The 23,741-nt window shown below is 47.1% G+C and overlaps 1 protein-coding gene across 2 annotated transcripts in view; it reads left to right on the plus strand.

The window, feature by feature from the left end:
• Nucleotides 1-23,741, plus strand: part of CCDC40 (coiled-coil domain 40 molecular ruler complex subunit) — a 67,510-nt gene that overhangs the window by 18,284 nt on the left and 25,485 nt on the right. For both annotated transcript variants that reach the window (XM_054456585.2, XM_054456583.2), the window contains exons 8-10: nucleotides 5,241-5,398; nucleotides 5,605-5,727; nucleotides 12,432-12,553. In XM_054456585.2, coding sequence (XP_054312560.2) covers nucleotides 5,241-5,398; nucleotides 5,605-5,727; nucleotides 12,432-12,553 — 403 coding nt within the window. The remainder of the gene's footprint in view (nucleotides 1-5,240; nucleotides 5,399-5,604; nucleotides 5,728-12,431; nucleotides 12,554-23,741) is intronic.

The following is a 23,741-nucleotide window of genomic DNA, read 5'->3' on the forward strand; positions in this document are numbered from 1 at the left end:
GGCCGGATGTGGTGGCTCACCCCTGTAATCCCAGGACTTTGGGAGGCCGAGGCGGGAAGATTACCTGAGGTCAGGAGTTCGAGACCAGCCTGGCCAACATGGTGAAACCCCGTCTCTACTAAAAAATACAAAAATTAGCCAGTTGTGGTGGCAAGCGCTTGTAATCCCAGCTACTCAGGAGGTTGAGACAAGAGAATTGCTTGAGCCCGGGAGACAGAGGTTGCAGTGAGCCAAGATTGTGCCACTGCACTCCAGCCTGGCCAACAGAGCGAGACACTGTCTCAAAATAATAAATAAATAAAATAAAACAAAATACAAGGATAAAAAAAAAAAGGCTTCCTGGGTGGGTGCCAAATGGGTATTTAATAAAACTCATCATCCATCCCAAAGTAAGATAGAAGGAAAGTTCTAAGTATTTATCAGAAACTAACAAGAAGATGTTACCCAGTGGAAAGACTAGACTTAAAATCAGGAATGAGATGAGGAGGCCTGCTAGCATAGCAGTTACCCCAGACTGTTTTGGAGGCTCCAGCAATGCAAAGAAAACAAGAGAAAGAAATGAGATATGGATCTGGGAATGAAATACTGAAATTCTCAACCTCTACTAATGAAACATAAAAGCCAATAGAAACAGTAAGAAATCAGTAAAGTAGCTGGATACCAGCTCTATAGTTTTCTTCTACACCAGTAATATAGTTAGAAATTACAATTTTTAAAAAAGCTCATTCATAATAGCTATAACAACTTTAAAATAAGTCCAGGAATAAATCCAACAAGGAATGAGTGAGCCTATCTGAAGAAAAACAATAAATTTTATGAAAGGTCATAAAACAGATTTAAATAAATGGAGTGCCCACGTTACCAGCTGGGAAGATGCATGATGTAAAAACGCCATTTCCCTCCAAATTAGCAATAAAACCATTGCAATTCCCATTACCATCCGTGGTGAGATGTTTTGGGTGAACTTAAATTTATTCAACCTAATTATTTACTTATTTTGGAAAAGTAATGATTCAAAATGCAAGAGCTCTACAACTAAAAGGAAGTTTTCCTCTCTTTGCCCCTTCCCCCACCCAGCCACCAGGGCCCTCCACAGAGGCAACGTAGATTCCTGTGAATTCTTTCTGTTTTTGTTTTCTTCGAGACAGCATCTTGCTCTGTTTCCCAGGCTGGAGTGCAATGGCATAGTAGCCTCGAACTCCCAGCCTTAAGTGATCCTCACACCTCAGCTTCCCAAGTAGCTGGGACTACGCACACGCCACCAGGCCTCGCTAATTTTCATATATATATATGAAAATTATATATATATATATACAATTTATATATATATAATATATAAAATATATACATATTATATATTATAATATATTATATATGTATTATATACAATATATTATATATAATTATATATATTATATTATATATAATTATATATATTATATATTATATATCATATACGTATCATATATTATATATCATATACGTATCATATATTATATATCATATACGTATCATATATTATATATTATATATCATATACGTATCATATATTATATATTATATATCATATACGTATCATATATTATATATTATATATCATATACGTATCATATATTATATATTATATATCATATACGTATTATATATAATATATAATATACGTATTATATATAATATACGTATTATATATTATATATAATATACGTATTATATATAATATATAATATACGTATATTATATATTATATATAATATACGTATTATACATATATTATTATACGTATATTATTACGTAATATATTATACGTAATATTATACATAATATTATATTATACGTAATATACGTATATATATAATACATAATATATTATACGTAATATTATACGTAATATTATACATAATATTATTACGTATTATATGTATTATATATAATATACGTATTATATATTATATGTATTATAATATATATTATATATATAATACGTATTATATATTATATATACGTATTATATATTATATTATACGTATTATATATTATATAATATACGTATTATATAATATATAATATACGTATTATATATTATATATTATATATAACATACGTATTATATATTATATATAACATACGTATTATATATTATATATTACATACGTATTATATATTATATATTACATACGTATTATATATTATATATTACATACGTATTATATATTATATATTACATACGTATTATATATTATATATTATATATTATATGCGTATTATATATTATATATGATATACGTATTATATATTATATATTATATATGATATACGTATTATATATTATATATCATATATGATATACGTATTATATAATATATTATATATTATACGTATTATATATATTATATATTATATATGATATACGTATTATATATAATGTATTATATATAATACATATATTTTCTATATATTATATATATTATATATAATATATAATACGTATATTATATATTATATATTATATATAATACGTATATTATATATTATATATAATACGTATATTATATATTATATATAATACGTATATTATATATTATATATAATACGTATATTATATATTATATATAATACGTATATTATATATAATATATAATACGTATATTATATATTATATATAATACGTATATTATATATTATATATAATACGTATATTATATATATTATATATTATACGTATATTATATATATTATACGTATATTATATATAATATATTATACGTATATTATATATATTTTATATATTATATGTAATACGTATATTATATATATTTTTTATATATATATATATAATTTTTTTTTTTTTCCGTAGAAACAGGGTCTTACTGTGTTTCCCAGGCTGGTCTCAAATTCCTGGGCTCAAGCAATCCTCTTGCTTCGGCCTCTCAAAGTCCTGGGATTACAGGCATAAGCCACTGTGGCCAGCCCTTGTGGAGTCTTTTCAATATTTTTTGGCATGTCTAAGCAAAGTCACGAGGGTGTGTGTATGTGTATCTCTCTCTCTCTCTCTTTAACTTAAATGGCTGCATATTATACCCACTGCTTGGTTCCTTGCTTTCTGTCCCTTAGCAACACGTGCTGCGGATATTCCACCTCAAAACCAAAAGCACCTCGGGCCAGGTGCGGAGGCTCACGCCTGTAGTGTCGACACTTTGGGAGGCTGAGGCTGGCAGATTGCTTGAGCTCAGGAGTTCGAGACCAGCCTGGGCAATGCAGCAAAACCCCATCTCTACAAAAAATACAAAAATGAAAAATTGGCCAGGCATGGTGGCGTGTGCCTGGAGTCCCAGCTACTTGGGGGGCTGAGGTGAACCCAGGAGGTTGAAGCTGCAGTGAGCTATGATTGTGCCACTGCACTTCAGCTTGGGTGACAAAGTGACACCGTGTCTCAGAAAACAACGAGAGCAACAACACTTTATTCTCAACAAATTGATTTTAAAGTTCACTTAGAAGACTAAATGCACAAAAATATCCAAGAAAATTTTGAAAAGGAAGGATCATGAAAGAAATGTTTAAGAATAATAACAAGTCCTTAGCCGGGTGTGGTGGCTCACGTCTGTAATCCCAGCACTTTGGGAGGCCGAGGCAGGCGGATCACAAGGTCAGGAGATGGAGACCATCCTGGCTAACACGGTGAAACCCCATCTCTACTAAAAAAAAATACAATTACCTGGGCATGGTGGTGGGCACCTGTGGTCCCAGCTACTCGGGAGGCTGAGGCAGGAGAATGGCGTGAATCCGGGAGGCAGAGCTTGCAGTGAGCCGAGATCATGCCACTGCACTCCAGCCTGGGTGACAAAGCGAGACTGTCTCAAAAAAAAAAGGAATAATAGCAAGTCCTCAAAGAGAGCTTAGAGGAAATTACTTTGGAATTTAGCTACTGCAAAGTATATTAATGCACAGGTTGCATTTTTTTTTTTTTTTTTTTGAGACAGAGTCTCACTTTGTCACCCAGGCTGTAGTGCAGTGGAGTAGAGACAGGGTTTCACCATGTTGGCTAGGTTGGTCTTGAACTCCTGGCCTCAAGTGATCCGCCCACCTCGGCCTCTCAAAGTGCTGGGGTTACAGGCGTGAGCCACCACGCCCAGCCAAAATGGTTTTGCAAGTTTAAGCTGTATCCTTCGAGCACACCTGGCTCCAGGATGATATGCGTCCAGCAGCCTTTTGGCCTGTAATTCAGTTTTCTGTTTGGATCCAGCCACTGAAAAGGAGTGCTCTGTGCAGTGAGGAAGCAAGTACTGACCCACGTGTAGCTCCCTCAATAAATTTGCACTCTAGCTTTAGAAATCCATCTCATGGCTGGGCGCGGTGGCTCATGCCTGTAATCCCAGCACTTTGGGAGGCCGAGGCAGGCGGATCAGGAGGTCAGGAGATGGAGACCATCCTGGCTAACACGGTGAAACCCCGTCTCTACTAAAAATACAAAAAATTAGCTGGGCGTGGTGGCGGGCGCCTGTAGTCCCAGCTACTCGGGAGGCTGAGGTGGAAGAATGGCGTGAACCCGGGGGGCGGAGCTTGCAGTGAGCCGAGATCGCACCACTGCACTCCAGCCTGGGCGACAGAGCAAGACTCCGTCTCAAAAAAAAAAAAAAAAAGAAATCCATCTCATGGAAGTTTTGTTAAAGGAATCAGTTCCTCAGGCCTTGGCCTCCTCTGAGAGCACTGACATAAATCTGTCACTTAACTTGGGGCAGGATGGAAGGTGCTGCCTCTTCTAGCCTCATCCTCTCTGGCCTGCACAGCTGCGTGGCGGTGTCAGTGCAGGGGCGTCCGTGGAGCTCAGCCTGCCCTGGATGTTCTGGTCTCCTCCCGGGGGACTTAAGACTCCACCTAAGGTTGCCAGCCTTTCAGTGGTAAGAAATCTATGCAATCAACCCGAAGCCTTACCACCTGGCACTACTTCAGTGTATCCTTAGACTACCAGGAGGATCTCTGAGACTTGGTGGGGAATGGAACAGCTTGCTGCAATTTGTGGATGTAGATTCTGTATATTTTTGTCTCTTCCATGAGATTGTAAACTCTTTGCTGACAAAGTCTGTGTCTTGATAGTTTAAAAGCAGTTTCCCAGTCTTACCCAAAAATGGCAGGAAGGGTGCCCAGAACGGCTGTTCCCTGCTTCCTCCTCGGTCTCTGCATGAGGGACGCTGGGACAGCCTCCCCACTCACTCTCTCTCTCTCTCCCCCGCCGCCCCCCGCAGTGGCAGCTCTGCAGACTGAGATGGAGAACTTGGCCCTGCATCTCTTCTACATGCAGAACATCGACCAGGACACGCGTGACGACATCCGTGTGATGAAGCAAGTGGTGAAGAAGGCCGAGACGGAGAGGATCCGGGCGGAAATCGAGAAGAAAAAGCAGGTATTCTGCAAACTCGACACATGTTTAATGATCACCAGACTGTGGAGCTTCAAAAAGGGGCTCAGCTTTGCCTCCCGCATGAAGGCTTCCGGCCGGAGGGGTGGCGGCCGGCCTGGGTGGTGTCGACTTGTATCAAGGGTTGGGGGAGAACAGGCCCTCAGCCACAGGCACCTCCTGACGGGGCTGCTTCTCATCCTGTTTCCCAGGACCTGTATGTGGACCAGCTCACCACTCGAGCCCAGCAGCTGGAAGAAGACATTGCCCTGTTTGAGGCCCAGTACTTGGCCCAAGCTGAGGACACCCGGATTTTAAGGAAAGCAGTGAGTGAGGTAAGAGCAGTCCCCGCAGCTCTCAGTGTTTGACCCACCAGTGAGTGTCCATGCACAGGGTGCTGGTGGGTCTACTAGACTGCACCTGCCTGTCTGCTGGATGAGTGACTGCAGCCAACTGACATCTCCTTCAGCATCTGCAAACATCGGACCCTCCCCATGGTGGGGCCACAGTAGATACCGACAGGTGGACGGCCCGGATTCCTGTTCCTTCCCTGGCTAGTGGGTGACAGAAGGCCTCGCAGGGTTCAGGTACTCTAGTCTCTTCATGACTGCCAAGGCCAGCTTGCTGGGGGAGATGCTCAGCAAGTTCCTTAGCCTGCAGGGACCTCTTCTGGGGAGGACTGAAGTCTTTCTAACAGTTCCCCCCGCCCCCACCCCGGGCAGCGGGCCTTCCGGGTAGCACCTACATCTCTGCACCTTGTGGAGTAGGGAGTGGAGGGGACGAAGAGGGTGGAAGCTGCTCCCTCTCGGCCCCAGATTCAGGTCTGTAGTGGTAGCACCAGAAACCAAAGTTACTGCAACTTAAAAAAAAAAAAACTATGAGTCAGCATCTTCATTCACGGGTGTGGGAATGACATGGAGGAAACAACTTTTTTTTTTTTTTTGAGACAGAGTCTCGCTCTGTCGCCCCGGCTGAAGTGAGTGGCACAATCTCAGCTCACTGCAACCTCCGCCCCCCAGATTCAAGCAATTCTCCTGCCTCAGCCTCCAGAGTGGCTGGGACTACAGGCGCCCACCTCCACGCCCGGCTAATTTTTGTATTTTTAGTAGAAACAGGGTTTCACCATGTTGGCCAAGTTGGTCTCAAACTCCTGACCTCAGGTGATCCACCACCCTCGGCCTCCCAAAGTGCTGGGATTAAAGGCATGAGCCACCGTGCCCAGCCAGTGAAAAAGAAGGAAGAGGACTTGAAGGAACGGATGATCATGCTGGGCTTCCAGGGCAAAGGGAGGGCCTGGGGCTGGGAGTTACTCAGCACTGGTCTCTCCAGCTACAAATGCAACTAAAGTAGAGCACGTCCCAATCAGAATCTCAGGAACAAACAATCCCTTAATTAACAAAACAATTCTGCAGTTTTATCTGAAAAATAAATTAGGAAGGCTAGCCAAGAATGGTTTTGGAAGAGAAGATTCAAATGGGACAAGCAGCCATCCCAGTCTGCTCAGGACTGAGGGGTCCCCAAGACAAGGGACTTTCCATGCTAAACCCAGGGGGTCCTGGACACAGCAGGATGGCAGGTCACCCTAGCATCGCCCCACCAAATATTAAAAGTATACAGTAAAGCTCTGGCCAGGCAAGGTGGTGCACACCTGTAATCCCAGCACTTGGGGAGGCTGAGGCAGGAGGATAGCTTGAGCCCAGAAGTTCGAGACCAGACTGGGCAACATGGTGAGACCCTGCCTCTACAAAAAAAAATAATAATAATAATAAATAAAACATTAGCCCACCATGGTGGTGTGCACCTGTGGTCCCAGCTACTCAGGAGGCTGAGGCAGGAGGATCACTTGAGCCCGGGAGGAAAAACAAAAAAAAAAAGAACAACAACACTTTATTCTCAAAAAATTGATTTTAAAGTTCACTTAGAAGACTAAATGCATAAGAATATCCAGGAAAATTTTGGAAAGGAAGGATCATGAAAGATCCAATGAACTATGATCATACCACTGCACTCCAGCCTGGGCTACGGAGCAAGACCCTGTCTAAAATAAAACAAAACCGTAAAGTTCTAGAGGCTAAAATAATGTGTTACAAGATAGACAGGCAAGACATTGAAGCCTATGAGAGAGCCCCAAAGCAAGCCAGAGTTTATATAAAAACCTAGTAGATTATAAATTACCAGAGAGCTAATGAATTATGCATCCAATGATGTCGGGACATTTGGTTAATCATTTGGGAAAAAATTAAATCTTTTCCTCATACCAGACACTAAAATAAATTCCAGATGGAATCAAGTATTTAAATGGGGGAAAATGTGCCAGACGAAAACAAATGAAAATATTTATATAATCCTGGGCTGGGGAGGCCTTTCGAAGTATAACACCAAAAGCAGGAACCTTAAAGGAAAAGACTAGGAGGTGCCGGGTACGGTGGCTCACGCGTGTAATCCCAGCACTTTGGGAGGCCGAGGCAGGCAGATGACCTGAGCTCAGGAGTTCGAGACCAGCCTGGCCCGCATAGCAAAACCCCATCTCTACTGAAAATACAAAAATTAGCTGGGCGTGGTGGTACACGCCTGTAATGCCAGCTACTTGGGAGGCTGAGACAGGAGAATCACTTGAACCCAGGAGGCAGAAGTTGCAGTAAGCCGAGATCATGCCATTGCATTTCAGCCTGGGCGACAGAGCCAGAATCCGTCTCAAAAAAACAGAACAAAACAAAAGACTAGGAGGGCAATCACACCCTCAGTAAAACCTTTGTAGATTAAGGACACCACAAACCAGATGAAGGCGGGGAGGGGGAGACAGGCAGAAGACAACTCGCAGCCATTAGTAAATCCAGGGGTGTGAAGAGATGCTGAAAGCCAAGGAGATGCACCCTGTGTGCTTGCACACCCTGGAGGCAGGTGGGCTACGTGGCAGATGCTTCATTTTGCACCTCCCGCCCTCCCCTCGATGCAACTCCCCCAGGGAAGGGGGCCGCCCACACTTCCTTCATTTCCCATTTCCAGCACCCAGAACAGTGCGGGGGCAACAGCAGGGCCCCCGTTCATCCAGTGAAGTCACAAGTAACCAAAGGACAGGGCGTCCCCTACGGAGTTGTCAAAGATAAGGAGAGATGAGCCCTCCCTGCTGTCGGCCATGAAAATAGATTGGCCTTTATCTTTATCAAGATCTTTTTTTTCTTTTTTTTTGAGACGGAGTCTCACTCTGTTGCCCAGGCTGGAGTGCAGTGGCGCAATCTCAGCTCACTGCAACCTCCACCTCCCGTGTTCACGCTATTCTCCTGCCTCAGCCTCCTCAAGTAGCTGGGACTACAGGCGCCCGCCACCACGCCAGCTAATTTTTTTGTATTTTTAGTAGAGATGGGGTTTCACTGTGGTCTCGATCTCCTGACCTGGTGATCCGCCCGCCTCGGCCTCCCAAAGTGCTGGGATTACAGGCGTGAGCCACCGTGCCCAGCCTTTATCAAGATCTTTATCCAGGGCGATATGATCATATGCAGCCACTCCCTCCCTAACCCTACCCCTAACCCCACACCCTGTCACTGCTTAGACTCCATTCCAAGGAACCTAGCAAAGACGTATGTAGATAACATTTTTATATGTTAAAAATGGTAAAGCCAGGCTTGGTGGGGCGCACCTGTAGTCCCAGCTACTCAGGAGGCTGAAGCAGGAGGATCACTTGTGCCCAGGAGGTCAGGGCTGCAGTGAGCTCTGATTGCACCACTGCACTCCAGCCTGGGTGACAGAGTGAAACCCCCATCTCTAAATAAATAAATACAGTGAATAGAGACTCATGGGGGAGATGATGCTCATTACCGTGTTGTGTCATCAGAAAGAAAGACCTCAAGAAGAAAACGTTAGTGACACCCATTTTCATACACCTGTGCATCAGAATACACCACACCAGAAAGAGCTCTACTGACATGGAAACCTGTCTCGATATTAATTTCTTATTTTCATTTTTTTAAAATTATACTTTAAGTTTTAGGGTACAGGTGCACAACGTGCAGGTTTGTTACATATGTATACATGTGCCATGTTGGTGTGCTGCACCCATTAACTCGTCATTTAGCATTGGGTATATCTCCTAATGCTATCCCTCCACCCCCACACCCCACAACAGGCCCCGTTGTGTGACGTTCTCCTTCCTGTGTCCATGTGTTCTCATTGTTCAATTCCCACCTATGAGTGAGAACATGTAGTGTTTGGTTTTTTTGTCCTTGCGATAGTTTGCTGAGAATGATGGTAGAGACTAAGTCTCACTCTGTCACCCAGGCTGGAGTGCACTGGGGCCCTCATGGCTCACTGTAGCCTCAAACTTCTGGGTCCAAGCAATCCTCCCACCTCAGTCTCTCAAGTAGGTAGGACTACAGGCACATGCCACCACACCCTGCTAATTTTTTTTATTATTATTCTTTTTGTAGAGACGATGTTTCTTTTTGTTGCTCAGACTAGTTGGGAACTCCTGGCCTCAATCAATCCCCCCGCCTCAGCGTCCCAAAGTGCTGGGATTACGGGCATGAGCCGCCGCACCTGGCACAATACATTAATTTTTAATATGGCTGGGCGTGGTGGCTCACACCTGTAATCCCAGCACTTCATGAGACCAAGGTGAACAGATCACCTGAGGGTCAGGAGTTCGAGACCAGCCTGGCCAACATGGTGAAACTCCGTCTCTACTAAAAATTTGAAAATTAGCCAGGTGTGGTGGCGAGTGCCTATAATCGCAGCTATTCAGGAGGCTGAGACAGGAGAATTGCTTGAACTCAGGAGGCGGAAATTGCAGTGAGCCAAGATCGTGCCATTTTCCTCCAGCCTGGGTGACGAGAGTGAAACTCCGTCTCAAAAAAAAAAAAAAAAATTTAATAGGAGCTTATGAAACAATATATAGAATTTGATTTCGCGCACACACACAATCACAGGTGTAAGAAGTTAGAAATGGTTATCTCTAAGTGGTAGGGTTATTGGATTTTCATTTTCTTTTTGCTTATTTGCACATTCTATTTGCATAGGCTGAACACTTGCCTTTGTGAAAAACTGGGGTCTAAATGCACAGGTGACTGAGCCTGGCAGCCATCTTTCCATCCTTATGCCTTGACCTGCACCTCAGTGAACCAGGCCGCGGCCGGCAGCCTCGGGGCACCATGGGGAGGCCCCGCACAGGCTCAGTTTAAAGTGCATCCTGGCTGGCTTTGGGTCCCCACCTGCTGCCTGGGCCGGCTCCCACTGCCCAATGGCACAGAGTAGCCTCCTTAGTGAATAACTTACCCCAGTACAAAACTGTGACCCAGCAGTCCCACGACTGGGCATTTATCCAAAGGAAAGGGAATCCGTGCATCCAATAGACACCTGCACCCCCATGGCTAGGCTGGCCTCGGACCCCTGACCTCAGGTGATCCATCCGCCTTGGCCTCCCAAAGTGCTGGGATTACAGGCATGAGCCGCCGCACCTGGCCCAGTTAACAATAATTTATTGTACATTTTCAGATAGCTAGAAGAGAGGATTTTGAATGTTCCCAACTCAAAGAAATAACAATTGCTGGAGGTGATTGATATGCTAATTACCCTGATTTAAGCAGTACACATTGTACATGTGTCGAAATATCACTGTGTACCCCAGAGATATACAGCTGTAACATGTCAGCTAAAATAAAAGGAAATACTACAGACAAAAGGGAAGTCAGTCCCCGGATGTATACAGTGTCCCTTCCTAGGCTGCCCAATAATCCTAAGTAAGCATCTGTGAGAGGAAAAAAAGTCCCCCTTATCGTGGTATACTTAATTCACACCATTTTAGGTTACGTCGTAATGAATAGATGGTTCAGAAACCCTCACAACCAAGCGTGGTGTCTCCAGGGCGATGGCCTCTCTCATGCCTGGCGCTGCCCTCGGCTCCCCCGTGATGTTCTAGCGCACTGCGGTTCAGTCGCTGTCTACCAAGCTTGCCTGGGTGTCACAGCATGCAGGCACTTCTGGGACTTGGCGTTCTACAGGATGCCCCAGTTGGCTGACTCAGGCCGCCAGCTTGCTAAAGTCACAATGCTTGCATTAGGGGATGACTCATCAAGAATCCCAGACACCACTCAAAACAAGACCGCGATCCAGGCCGTGCTGGGCATGCAGGCATCAACTCACTTGACCCAGCAGCCCCGGGACGTAGGTGCCACTCTTGGACCCATGTCACAGCTGGGGACACTGAGGCACAGCGGGTGAGATTCAGCCCAGGCAGCCGTACCAGCCTTAACCTCTGTGCCCCAAGCATAAAGGAACTCCCCGTTCCCTTGGAGTAAATTCCTGAACCACCCACCTAGTTTTCAAGCCCCTCCCCTACATGGGCCCAAGCCCTTACTGCGGTTGGCCCCTCACCGCCCCCCACGATGCCCCTAGACTTCCAGCCTGCACTCAGCCTGCCTGACCTGCCCACCCCTGGCTGTCCGGTTGTGCCTCCTCATTCCCAGTCTAGGCAGCCCTGCTTCCCCCAGCTGGACGAGAGCATCCAGCCCTGGTCATTCTTGAGACAAACACCTCTTTCCATCATGGGCTCCCTACAGGAAGCGGTGCTGGGCCCGTCCTGTGGGACCTCAGCCCGAATCAATGACACCACCAACCCTGCAGTGGTGTTTCACGGATGCTAGCCAGGATTCCCCTCCTCCTCTCCTTCCTCCTCTCCCTCTTCCTCTCCCTCCTCCCCCTCCTTCCCCTCCTCCCTCTCCCCCCTCCCTCTTTCATCTCCCCCCTCCTCCCTCCTTCATCTTCCCCCTCCTCCCTCCCCCTTCCTCCCTCTCCTCCCTTCCCTCCTCCTCCTTATTCCCAAGCACTGAGCCCCACAGGCCCTGAGCAAAGGCTCAAAGCGGGTACGGGTTATCTTGAAAGCTACATTCAGGCTCATGTTTACCCCTCTGCGGATGCATGATCAAGGAAAGTACAGGTGATAGAAGGAAAAGAGGAAGATTTGGGAACGTGAGGCTCTGGTGTTCTTGGGCTTTGCTCACAAATGAAATGAGACAGCCATTCCTGCCCCCTCCCTTGTTGGCTGCAGGCCTGCACAGAGATCGATGCCATCAGCATGGAGAAGAGGCGCATCATGCAGCAGTGGGCCACCAGCCTGGTGGGCATGAAGCACCGCGACGAGGCACACCGGGCAGTGCTGGAGGCGCTCAGGTACTGCGGGGCCACAGGCGGCGAGGATGTGCGGGAACCCCAGGGGTCCGTGGCAGGCCCGCCCCACACCCCCTCTCTCTGGGTCCACCGGATCTCTGGGACAGAGGGTACACCTGGATCCCTGGGTCCCGGCTTCCATCCGGGAAGCTCCCTCATTGTTTGATAAGATTTCAGCGATTCTTAAATCCTTTCCAACACTGCGGCGCTGGGAGGAGAGAGGCTTTTCTGCTCAGATTTCCTGGCAGGATTAAGTAGAAACAGAGAGAGCAGAAGAGAAAGCTCTCTTTGGGAGGTAAAGGTGTCCCTTTGATTTGCAGTATCACCACCTGAGTGCGGAAACCCCATCCCTTCCCAATTGTTCTGCCTGAGGGCTGCATTCCAACCGAAATCCTATTTTAATCTCCAAAGGAAGGGGAGGAAGAGGCCTCCTCTGGGCATCCCGTCACTTCTGGGAATGGATGCATGGCTCGGGGTGGGGCGTTGGAGACACAGGTGCTGCCTTCATTCCTAAAACCACCCAAGGTGACGAGGTCTCAGGACCTGGAAAGCAAAAGCCAGGCACTGTGGTGGCACATGGCTCACCCGCTGAGCTTTAACTTCCCCTCCACCTTTCGTAGTCTCCACCTCTTGTGCCCTGCACAGAGCCTGGCATACAGCAAGCGCTCAAGAAAGGCTGGACCAAGGAAAGAGGGACTGGGTGGCCCCGCAACACCTGCAGCCAGGCAGCCAGCAGCAGTCACACAACCAGGAGATGCTTTTCCTTTTGGGTCCTGTGATTAAAGAAACAAAATGAAACCGTTTTGTTTTTAAAAGTTTTTAGACCAAAACATTTCAAATGAATAATATTGGATTAAACATACTCATTTCTGGCCAGGCGCGGTGGCTCACGCCTGTAATCCCAACACTTTGGGAGGCTGAGACAGGTGGGTCACGAGGCCAGGAGTTCAAGACCAGCCTGGCCAAGATGGTGAAACCCCGTCTCTACTAAAAATACAAAAATTAGCCAGGCGTGGTGCGGGCGCCTGTAATCCCCGCTACTTGGGAGGGTGAGACAGAGAATTGCTTGAATTGCGGAGGTTGTAGTGAGCCGAGATCGCGCCACTGCACTCTAGCCTGGGAGACACAGCAAGACTCTATCTCAAAAAAAAAAAAAAATAATAATAATAATAATACTTATTTCCTTCACTCCCTTGAGTCAACAATATAAAGCCAAAGGCAACACTGTGGTTTGATACAGGCGATGTTTGGCTGAAGCTTGGTTTCCCCTGTAAAGATGCAGGTCGAGGAACCGGAGCCAGCTGTGGCCGGGCAAGGGCTCCTCTCCCTGTGTCACTGGGGTTGCCTGAACACCAGGACGAGAGGACTTGGCCATCCGCCCACTTGGGCGTCTTTTTCTTCCTGCCCCAATGCTAGGACTTAATACCTGACTGTTTAATTATACAGCTCAGCTGCCACGGGCCTTAAGAAAAGTTAAGGCCAGGTTCTCTCTGAGGGTCCAGCGCCTGGCCTGGCTCTCCAAGGCTCATAGCCTGTGAACCCTGCAGCGTCCCCAGGGGAAGGCATCACCTCTGAGACATTCCTGTTGTCCAGCTCTCCCCTGCATCCCAGACTAACCAGCGTCCTCTCTGCAAACCGTCCTCATTGCCCTCAGAGACATGGCTTCCTTTTGGTTGCAAACATTGTAAAAATCGTATTTGATCAGGTCTCCTCCCCCTCGGCCCACAGTCACTCGCACCCCCTCCCACGACAAGCAAAGGCTCCTGGTTTTCTGGGGTCCCCTGCCTAACTTCTGTGCAATCGCAAGACAGCATATGCGTTCATCCGGAGTCTTCCTTCCCTCTCTTGCTCCGTGGGGGCACACCACACACACTGTTTTGTACCTCTTTGCTTTTTCCACTTAACAGCATGTCCTAGAGCACTTCCCAAGTCAAAATATAAACACCGCTCATTCCTGCCTTTCCACCACATGGCATTCCACTGGGATACTTCTACGGGGAAGCTTCCTGCCCGGGGCATCGAGGGTGTTCGCGTTCATCTGTTATTGCGGTGCTGCTGTAGATAACCAGATCCAGGAATGCTAATGCTCACCAGGATGCTATATAGTTTTTTTTTATATTACTCATCAAGCCCAGAATGTCTGGGTCTAGCGGGTATTGCTAAGTAGGATTGTGACAGTCACACCCCCGGCAGCAGTGTTTCAAAGTCCCCTGACAGCTCAGCATGTTGTCACACTTTAGGACTGTGCCAGTCTGATTGATGAAGAAAATAGATATTTTGTTTTATAAAACGTGCATGTGCAGAATGTTGAGTGAATATTTTAGCGGAATATGTACACGCACAAACACTTCACAACGAGTGAGAGAGCCTCTGACTTCACCTGCAGCTCCCCGCACCAAGGCCCCAGGGAGGAGTGAGGCCCATCTTTTATTCATTTTATTTTTATTGTTTTTGCAATGGCGTCTCGCTCTGTCCCCCAGGCTGGAGTGCAGTGGCACCATCACTGCTCACTGCAACCTCCGCCTCCTGGGTTCAAGCGATTCTCCTGCCTCAGCCTCCCAAGTAGCTGGGATTACAGGCGTGCACCACCACGCCTGGCTAATTTTTGTATTTTTAGTAGAGACGGGGTTTCACCATGTGGGCCAGGCTGGTCTTGAACCCCTGACCTCAGGTGATCCACCCGTCTTGGCCTCCCAAAGTGCTGGGATTACAGGCGGGAGCCACTGCGCCCGGCCAGTCTTTTAAAAGTGCAGGCCGTGTATGACATTGTGAGAAGTATAAACTGTCATTGCAGAGATTTGCTGTTTGCACCCAGATAGATTTGAAGAAGCAACTTGGAGACAGGTTTAATACATCAGGGCCATTGTTACAGAAATAAATTATTGCGTAGCTTAGGACTTCCAAGCTGGGAGTGCAGTGACGAACTATACCTCAAATATTGACCTTGAGATGTTCAGATTTGTAGAGCATCTTAGAAAATGGTGACATTCCTGGCTGATGGTCAGGATGGTGCATACCAGGCCAGTACCCTGGTGGCTGTCTGGGCATTTCTGGAGCCTTCACCCTGTGAGATCCCCATGGGACAGGACCCCCTGGCCCAGAAGCTTGGTTTTGCCATCACACCGAGAAGGCACACTTGTCTGGAGTTAGTTTACATGAATCGAGCTCACCAGAGCCTGACGTGTAACTGAGAATAATAGCCCATTTATGTGCATGATGAAATATAAACAACAAAGAACCGAATGCTCCGTGCTCGGACTAGCAGATTCTAATCTGCGGGGGAGGACACAGGAGCCAATGACACAGACCCCTGTTCAGGGACCGGCTAGAGGGCGGAATGCCTGGGCCCCGGCCCTGTCTGCTTCCTGCTTCTTCCCCGAAGTTCATGGCCAGTCCGTCCACATGCGCGGGAGGTGTCCCCCGAGCAGCCCTCAGCCTGACCTTGGCTGCTTTCTCCATTCCATTCCCCACCCCTCCTGCCTCCTGACACCCATGGCATTTTTTCAGATAAGTTAATACCTTTGATTAGGTTCCAGCCAATCCTCACCCTGTCTCTTTTCCCATGCCTTTGTGTCTCTCTTCTTCTGATGTCGCGTCTACAACCTAATGCTTTGAAGACAGTCTGACTTCCCTGTCCTTGGTCAGGGGGTTGCTGCGGTGGGGGAGGCGGTAACCGTAATCTTGCCCCCGTGTCTCATACACAAGCCACAAGCTTAGCTCAGAAGCTGAAGCTGTGCCTGTCTTGGCTACTTTTTCTTGCTGTCTTCCCTATTTTTGCAGGAGTTTTGCACACGGTCATAAAAGTTCAGGAGAAATATGAAACGTGTTATTCTGTTTCCTGTTTAAGTCGACCCAAGGAAGCTGAAGGGATCAGGCGCGGTGGCTCACACCTGTAATCCCAGCTCTCTGGGAGGCCGAGGCGGGCAGATCACGAGCTCAGGAGATGGAGATCGAGACCATCCTGGCTAACATGGTGAAACCCCATCTCTGCTAAAAATACAAAAAACCAGCAAGGCGTGGCGGCGGGCACCTGTGGTCCCAGCTACTCAGGAGGCTGAGGCAGGAGAATCGCCTGAACCTGGGAGGTGGAGGTGGCAGTGAGCCAAGATAGCGCCACTGCACTCCAGCCTGGGTGACAGAGCGAGACTTCGTCTCAAAAATATAAAAAAAAGAAAGAAAGAAAACTGAGGGCTTGCCCTCATCTCCTAGACTTCCTTTTCCCTCAATCCTGATGATGGCAGAGATGACTCCTCAAAGGCTCTTCCCCTTAGCATGGAGCGCTGGAGCCTGCTCTAGGGAGGGAGGACAGGACGGAGCAAGACACTGTGAATGCAGAATCAGAGCTAGGCAACAAGCGGGCAATTTCACTGTTTCCTGGGTAACGGGCCCCAGGCTCAGCTTGGTCTGGTGTAGCCCCTCAAAGGGGACACTGTCCTTGCCCCCAGTTGATGGAGGAGGAAGGAGCGGAAGGCAGTGTGGGATGGGTTGGGTGTGGGTGTTGCCACAGTGTCCCCAGCAGGCCTCCTTCTAGCCTGGGGATGTGGCAGGTGGGTCCCAGTCACCACCAACACCCCATATACCCAAGGACACTGGTGACCCAGCAGACCTGAGGCCACAGACCAAAGACAGAGTAACAACTCCATTAAAAATGTGCCCCCATGGGCGGGCATAGTGGCTCCTGCCTGTAATCCCAGTGCTTTGGGAGACTGAGGCAAGAAGATCCCTTAAGCCCACGAGTTCAAGACCAGCCTGGACATAGTAAGACCTTGTCTCTAAAATAAAATATAAAAAATAGTTAGGTGTGGTGGTGTGTGCCTGTGGTCTCATCTACTTGGGAGGCAGAAGCAGGATGATCGCTTGAGTCCAGGAATTTGAGGCTGCAGTGAACTGTGATTGCATGAATGCACTCCAGCCTGGGCAACAGAGCAAGACCCTGTCTGTCATAAAATTTTTAATTAGCTGGGCATGGTGGTGTGCACCTGTAGACCTGTAGTCCCAGCTAATCGGGAGGCTGGGTGGGAGGATTGCTTGAGCCCAGGAGGTTGAGGCTGCAGTGAGCAAAGATGGTGCCACTGCACTCCAGCCTGGGCAACAGAGCCAGAACCTGTCTCAAAAACATAAAAAAGTGTCCCCAGACACAGGGGCATGGGTGAGGCCCGTCAGGACTGCTGTGGTAGCTCATGGTGTCCTGTCCCTTCTTCCCACCGGGGAATGACCATAGCTGTGGGCACACCCCCTGTCCATCTGGGCCTGCCTGTGGGAGCTGGACACTGCCCTCCCCAGCAGCCAGAAGTCCTGAAGGAGCCATGTGTGACCCTCGAGACCAGACCGGGCCTGCCACACCAACCCTTCAAAGACCCCAGCGGTCCACGCAACCCAACGTGGGTCCCAAAGCTAGGTGAATAACCACGAGGAGCCCACGGTCAGCCCCTTCCCATCACATATGCAGGGAAACGGGTCACTTTCACTTTCAGAAAACAAAGCCTGGACCACACTTAACTTGGAGGCAGATAACCTAATCAGAATTCACACACCCTTGGGACTTGGAGCCAAAAACACCCGTGCTCTTACCCGCCTTTGTCCTATTTCCCGGCAGGAAATACAGAGGGCAGACAGGTCTTGGCCCACAGCCACAGCCCCTTTACCCCGAGATATGAATCGGTCAGCCACACAGCCTCGCGGCCTCCTCCCAGGCCCTCAGCTGTGGCCACGGCAGCCAGGCAGGCCGACCCGAGGACAAAAGCTGTGGGCAGCGTCCTGGGAGAGAACCCGGCCTTGACCACAAGCTGCTGGACACCTCCTGCGTCCCCCGCTTAATCCTCGGGCACAGGGCCCAACGCCTGGGCCATATTCTAGATTCCATCTTTTCTTTTTGTTTCATTTACAGACAGTCCCCGACTTCACGATTTTTGGACTTTACCATGGTATTAAAGCAACAGGCAGGCAACAGAAACTGGGCTTCGAGTCCCACACAACCTCCCTGGTTTTCAGCACGGTATTCAATAAATTACATGGATGCTCAACACTTTATTATCAAACAGGCTTTGTGTGAAATGATTTTGCCCACCTGTAGGCTCACTGGAGTGTCCTGAGCACGTTTGAGGGAGGCTGGGCTGAGCCGGGGTGCCTGGCAGGCAATCTGCAGGAAGTGCATTTTGGGTTTTTTCAGCTTTTTTTTGTTGTTGTTGAGATGAAGTTTCACTCTTGTCGCCCAGGCTGGAGTGCAATGGTGTGATCTCAGCTCACTGCAACCTCCACCTCCTGGGTTCAAGTGATTCTCCTGCCTCAGCCTCTCAGGTAGCTGGGATTACAGACATGCACCACCACCATGCCCGGCTGATTTTGTATTTTTAAAAGAGACGGGGTTTCACCATGTTGGCCAGGCTGGTCTTGAACTCCTGGCCTCAGGTGATCTGCCCCCACTTGGCCTCTGAAAGTGCTGGGAATTACAGGCGTGAGCCACTGCACCAGCCTGCGTTTTGGACTTAGAATATTTTCAACTTACAACGGGTTTGCCGGGCTGCACCCCCACCGTAAGCTGAGGAGAACCTGTACTTTCTATTGGTGCCTGATAATCTATGGAGTTTTTAAAGTACAATTTAAAAAAATAATAATCCTTATCAAGGATAAGTGATTGCGTTACAGGACATTTGAAAAACAGAGAAAAGGATTTAAAAATACCATCGTCTTTCTCTTTTTGTGACAAGGACTCATTAGCATGTCAGCGCACTCTCAGGCACACGTTTCCCCGAGTGTTAGGAGTTCTGTTGCACAGTTTGTAACTATATCTTTTTAAATTGGGCATCTTATTTTTATTGTCAAATTTAAACATTTATAAGGCTGCTCCTTCCTAAAAAAAGAAAATGAGTAACTTATTTACTTGAAGTCAGGACTACTGGGGATAATTTATGTACAAAATTGCATACCTCCAGCCCTGGCAACCGCTGTGCCGCCTTCTGTGCCTATAGCTCTGCCATTTCTAGAATGTCATATAAATGGAATCGCGCAGTCTGTAGCTTTTCTTGTCTGGCTTCTTCCACTTGGCATCATGCTTTTGAGACCCACCCATGTTGCAAGATCAGTAGTCTGTTCCTTTTTATTGTTGAATAGTATTCCCTTGCACGGATATATCAGATGTATTTGTCCATCCACCAACTGGTGGACATTTGGCTTTTACCTTTGGAATACCATGAAGAAAGCTGCTGTGACTGTTCTGAACAGATCTTTGCATGGATACGTGTTTCCATTTCTCCTGGGTAAATACAGGCGCATCTCGTTTCAGTGTGCCTCGCTTTCTCCTACTGCGTGGAATCGCTTTTTTTTTTTTTTTTTTTTTGAGACGAGTTTCACTCTGTCACCCAGGCTGGAGTGCAGTGGGACGATCTCGGCTCACTGCAACCTCCGCCTCCCGGGTTCAAGCAATTCTCCTGCCTCAGCCTCCAGAGTAGCTGGGATTACAGGCGCATGCCACCATTCCCTGCTAATTTTTTGTATTTTTTAGTAAAGACGGGGTTTCACCGTGTTAGCCAGGATGATCTCGATCTCCTGACCTCATGATCCACCCGCCTCAGCCTCCCAAAGTGCTGGGATTACAGGAATCACATTTTTTACAAATTGAAGGTTCATGGCAGCTCCGTGTGGAGCAAGTCCATTTCTCCAGCGGCGCATGCTCACTTCCTGCCTCTGCACCACATGGTGGTCATTCTCATAATATTTCAAACTTTTTCATTGTCATCGTCTGTTATGGTGATCTGTGATGAGTGACCTTTGATGTTAACTATTGTAATTGGTTTTTGGCAAAGCCACGGACTACCCTCGTTTAAGACAGCAAAAGACACGTTGTGTGTGTACTGACTGCTCCACCGGCCGGCGTTCTTCCATCTCTCTCCCTCTCCTTGGGCCTCCCTATTCTCCAAGACTCAACAATATTGAAGTTAGGCCTACAATGGCCGCTAAGTGCTCAAGTGAAAGGAAGAGTCTTATGCCTTTCACTTTATTTTTATTTTATTTATTTATTTTTGAGACACTCTGTCGCCCAGGCTGGAGTGCAGTGGCATGATCTTGGCTCACTGCAACCTCTACCTCCCGGGTTCAAGCGATTCTCCTGCCTCAGCCTCCCGAGTAGCTGAGATTGCAGGCGCCTGCCACCATACCCGGCTAATTTTTGTATTTTAGTAGAGACAGGGTTTCACCATGTTGGTCAGGTTGGTCTCGAACTCCTGACGTCAAATGATCCACCTGCCTCGGCCTCCCAAAGTGCTGGGATTACAAGCGTTAGCCACCGCTCCCGGCCGCCTCTCACTTTAAATCAAAAGTAAGAAATGATTAAGCTACATGAGGAAGGCATGTCAAAAGCTGAGATAAGCCAAAAGCTAGGCCTCTTGCACCGAAGGGATAGCCAGGTTGTGAACACAAAGGAAAAGTTTCTGAAGGAAATTTAAAGTGCTGCTCTAATGAACACACAAAAGAAAGGGAAGCAGCCTAATTGCTCATCTGGAGAAAGTTCAAGTGGTGTGGACAGAAGATCAAACCTTCCAGCCGGGCGCGGTGGCTCACGCCTGTAATCCCAGCACTTTGGGAGGCTGAGGCGGGCGGATCGCAAGGTCAGGAGATCAAGACCATCCTGGCTAACGCGGTGAAACCCCGTCTCTACTAAAAATACAAAAAATTAGCCAGGCGTGGTGGCGGGCACCTGTAGTCCCAGCTACTCAGGAGGCTGAGGCAGGAGAATCACTTGAACCCAGGAGGCAGAGGTTGCAGTGAGCCAAGATCGCGCCACTGCACTCCAGCCTGGGCAACAGAGTGAGACTCTGTCTCAAAAAAGAGAATGCACCTGGTGGGCATGCTAGCTCAAGTAATCTCAGCACTTTGGGAGGGCAAGGTGAGAGAACTGCATGAGGCCAGGAGTTCTAGACCAGCCTGGGCAACATAGCAAGATCCTGTCTCTAAAACCAAAAAAAGGAAAGAAAGAAAATGTACCTGGTCACCCAAGAGTTTTGATGGAGCTGGAGCTGTGCAAGATGAATGTTGTTTCCGCATCTGTAACACAGCATTTATTCTGCAACCCATGGGTCGAGGAGTAATTTCAACTTTCAAGTCTTATTATTGTAGTAATACAGTCTGTAAAGCTATAGCTGTCATAGATAGTGATTGCTCTGATGGATCTGAGCAAAGTAAGTTGAAAACCTTCTGGAACAGACTCACTATTCTAGATAACGTTAAGGATATTCGTGATTCATGGGAGGAGGTCAAAATATTACTCTTGGTTTGTTTGAGGTGGAGTCTTGCTCTGTTGCCTGGGTTAGAGTGCTGTGGTACGATCTTGGCTCACTGCAGCCTCTGCCTCCCGGATTCCAGTAATTCTCTTGCCTCAGACTTCTGAGTAGCTAGGATTACAGGTCCCTACCACCACACCTGACTAATTTTTTATATTTTTAGTAGAGATGGGGTTTCAACCCTGTTGGCCAGGCTGGTCTTGAACTCCTAACCTCAAGTGATATGCTCACCTCAGCCTCCCAAAGTGCTGTGATTACAGGCATGAGCCGCCTCAGCCTCCCAAAGTGCTGGGATTACAGGCATGAGCCACCGTGCCTGGCCCAAAATATTACTTTTTTTTTTTTTTTTTTTTTTTTTTTTTTTTTTTTTTGAGGTGGAGCTTCTCTTTTGTCGCCCAGGCTGGAGTGCAGTGGCACAATCTCAGCTCACTGCAAATTCCACCTCCCAGGTTCAAGCAATTCTACTGCCTTAGCCTCCCAAGTAGCTAACATTACAGGCGCCCGCCACTATGCCCAACTAATTTTATTTTTTTAAGGTTGGAATTGCTTTTATTGGGGACAGATGTGCAAGTCCCCGCTCATGGTCAGGTTAGTGTTCTGCCCTTGCAGAGGCGCCAGCAGCCTGACACCTCCATCTGCCGCCCACCCCGGGTTAGTGGAACATGCAAAGCTCAGAGGGTGGAGGCAGGGGTGGTCGCTGCTGAGGCCAGACGTCCAGCTAATTTTTGTATTTTTAGTAGAGATGGGGTTTCACCATGTTAGCTAGGCTGGTCTCGAACTCCTGACCTCAGGTGATCTGCCTGCCTCAGCCTTCCAAAGTGCTGAGATTACAAGCGTGAGCCACTGTGCCGGGTCCCAAAATATCACTTTTAATGGCAAAACCACAATTACTTTTGCACCAACCTAATATCAACATTAACAGAAGTTGACTGTAACGCCTATGGATGGCTTTGAGGGCTCAGGACTTCAGCGCAGAAAGTCACTGCCGACGTGGTGGAAACAACAAGAGCTAGAATGAGAAGTGGAGCTGAGATGGGATGGAATTGCTGTGTTCATATGATCAAACTTTAATGGATGAGGAGTTGCTTCTTATGGATGAGCGGTTTCTTGAGGTGGAATCTGCTCCTGTGAAGATGCAATGCGCATTGTTGAAATTAACAAAGAATTTAGAATATTCCATAAACTTGGTTGATAAAGCAGCAGCAGGGTTTCAGAGGATTGACTCCAATTTTGCAAGAAGGTCTTGCGTGGGTAAAATCCTATCAAACAGCATCACATACTACAGAGAAATCTTTCATAAAAGAAGAGTCAATCCATGTGGCAATGGATGTGGCAAGAAGAGTCAATCCACTGTTGTCTTATTTTAAGAAATTGCCGTCCAGGTGGGGTGACTCACAGCTGTAATCCCAACACTTTGGGAGGCCAAGGCAGGCAGATCACCTGAGCTCAGGAGTTTGAGACCAGCCTGGGCAACATGGTGAGACCTGATTTCTACAAAAAATACAAAAATTAGCCAGGTGTGGTGGTGTGTACTTGTAGTCCCAGCTACTCGAGAGGCTGAGGGAGGAGGTGGCTTGAGCCTAGGAGGCTGAGGTCGCAGTAAGCCCAGATCACACCACTGCACTCCGGCCTGGGTGACAGAGCCAGAGCCAGAGCCTGTCTCAAAAAAAAAAAAAAAAAAAAAAAAAAAATTGCCACAGCCACCCCAGCCTTCAGTAACCACCACCTAATCAGTCAGCAGCCAGCAACATCAATGCAAGACCCTCTACCAACATACTTTATCAAGTATGACTTGATAAACACTCAGGTGATTGTTAGCATTTTTTAGCAATAAAGTTGTTTTTTTTTTTCTTTTTTAAAATAGAGTCTCATTCCATTACCCAGGATGGAGTGCAGTGGTGTGATCTCAGCTCATT

This window comes from Pongo pygmaeus, chromosome 19 (assembly GCF_028885625.2).
Source record: "Pongo pygmaeus isolate AG05252 chromosome 19, NHGRI_mPonPyg2-v2.0_pri, whole genome shotgun sequence".
In the NCBI taxonomy this organism is placed as follows: Eukaryota; Metazoa; Chordata; class Mammalia; order Primates; family Hominidae; genus Pongo; species Pongo pygmaeus.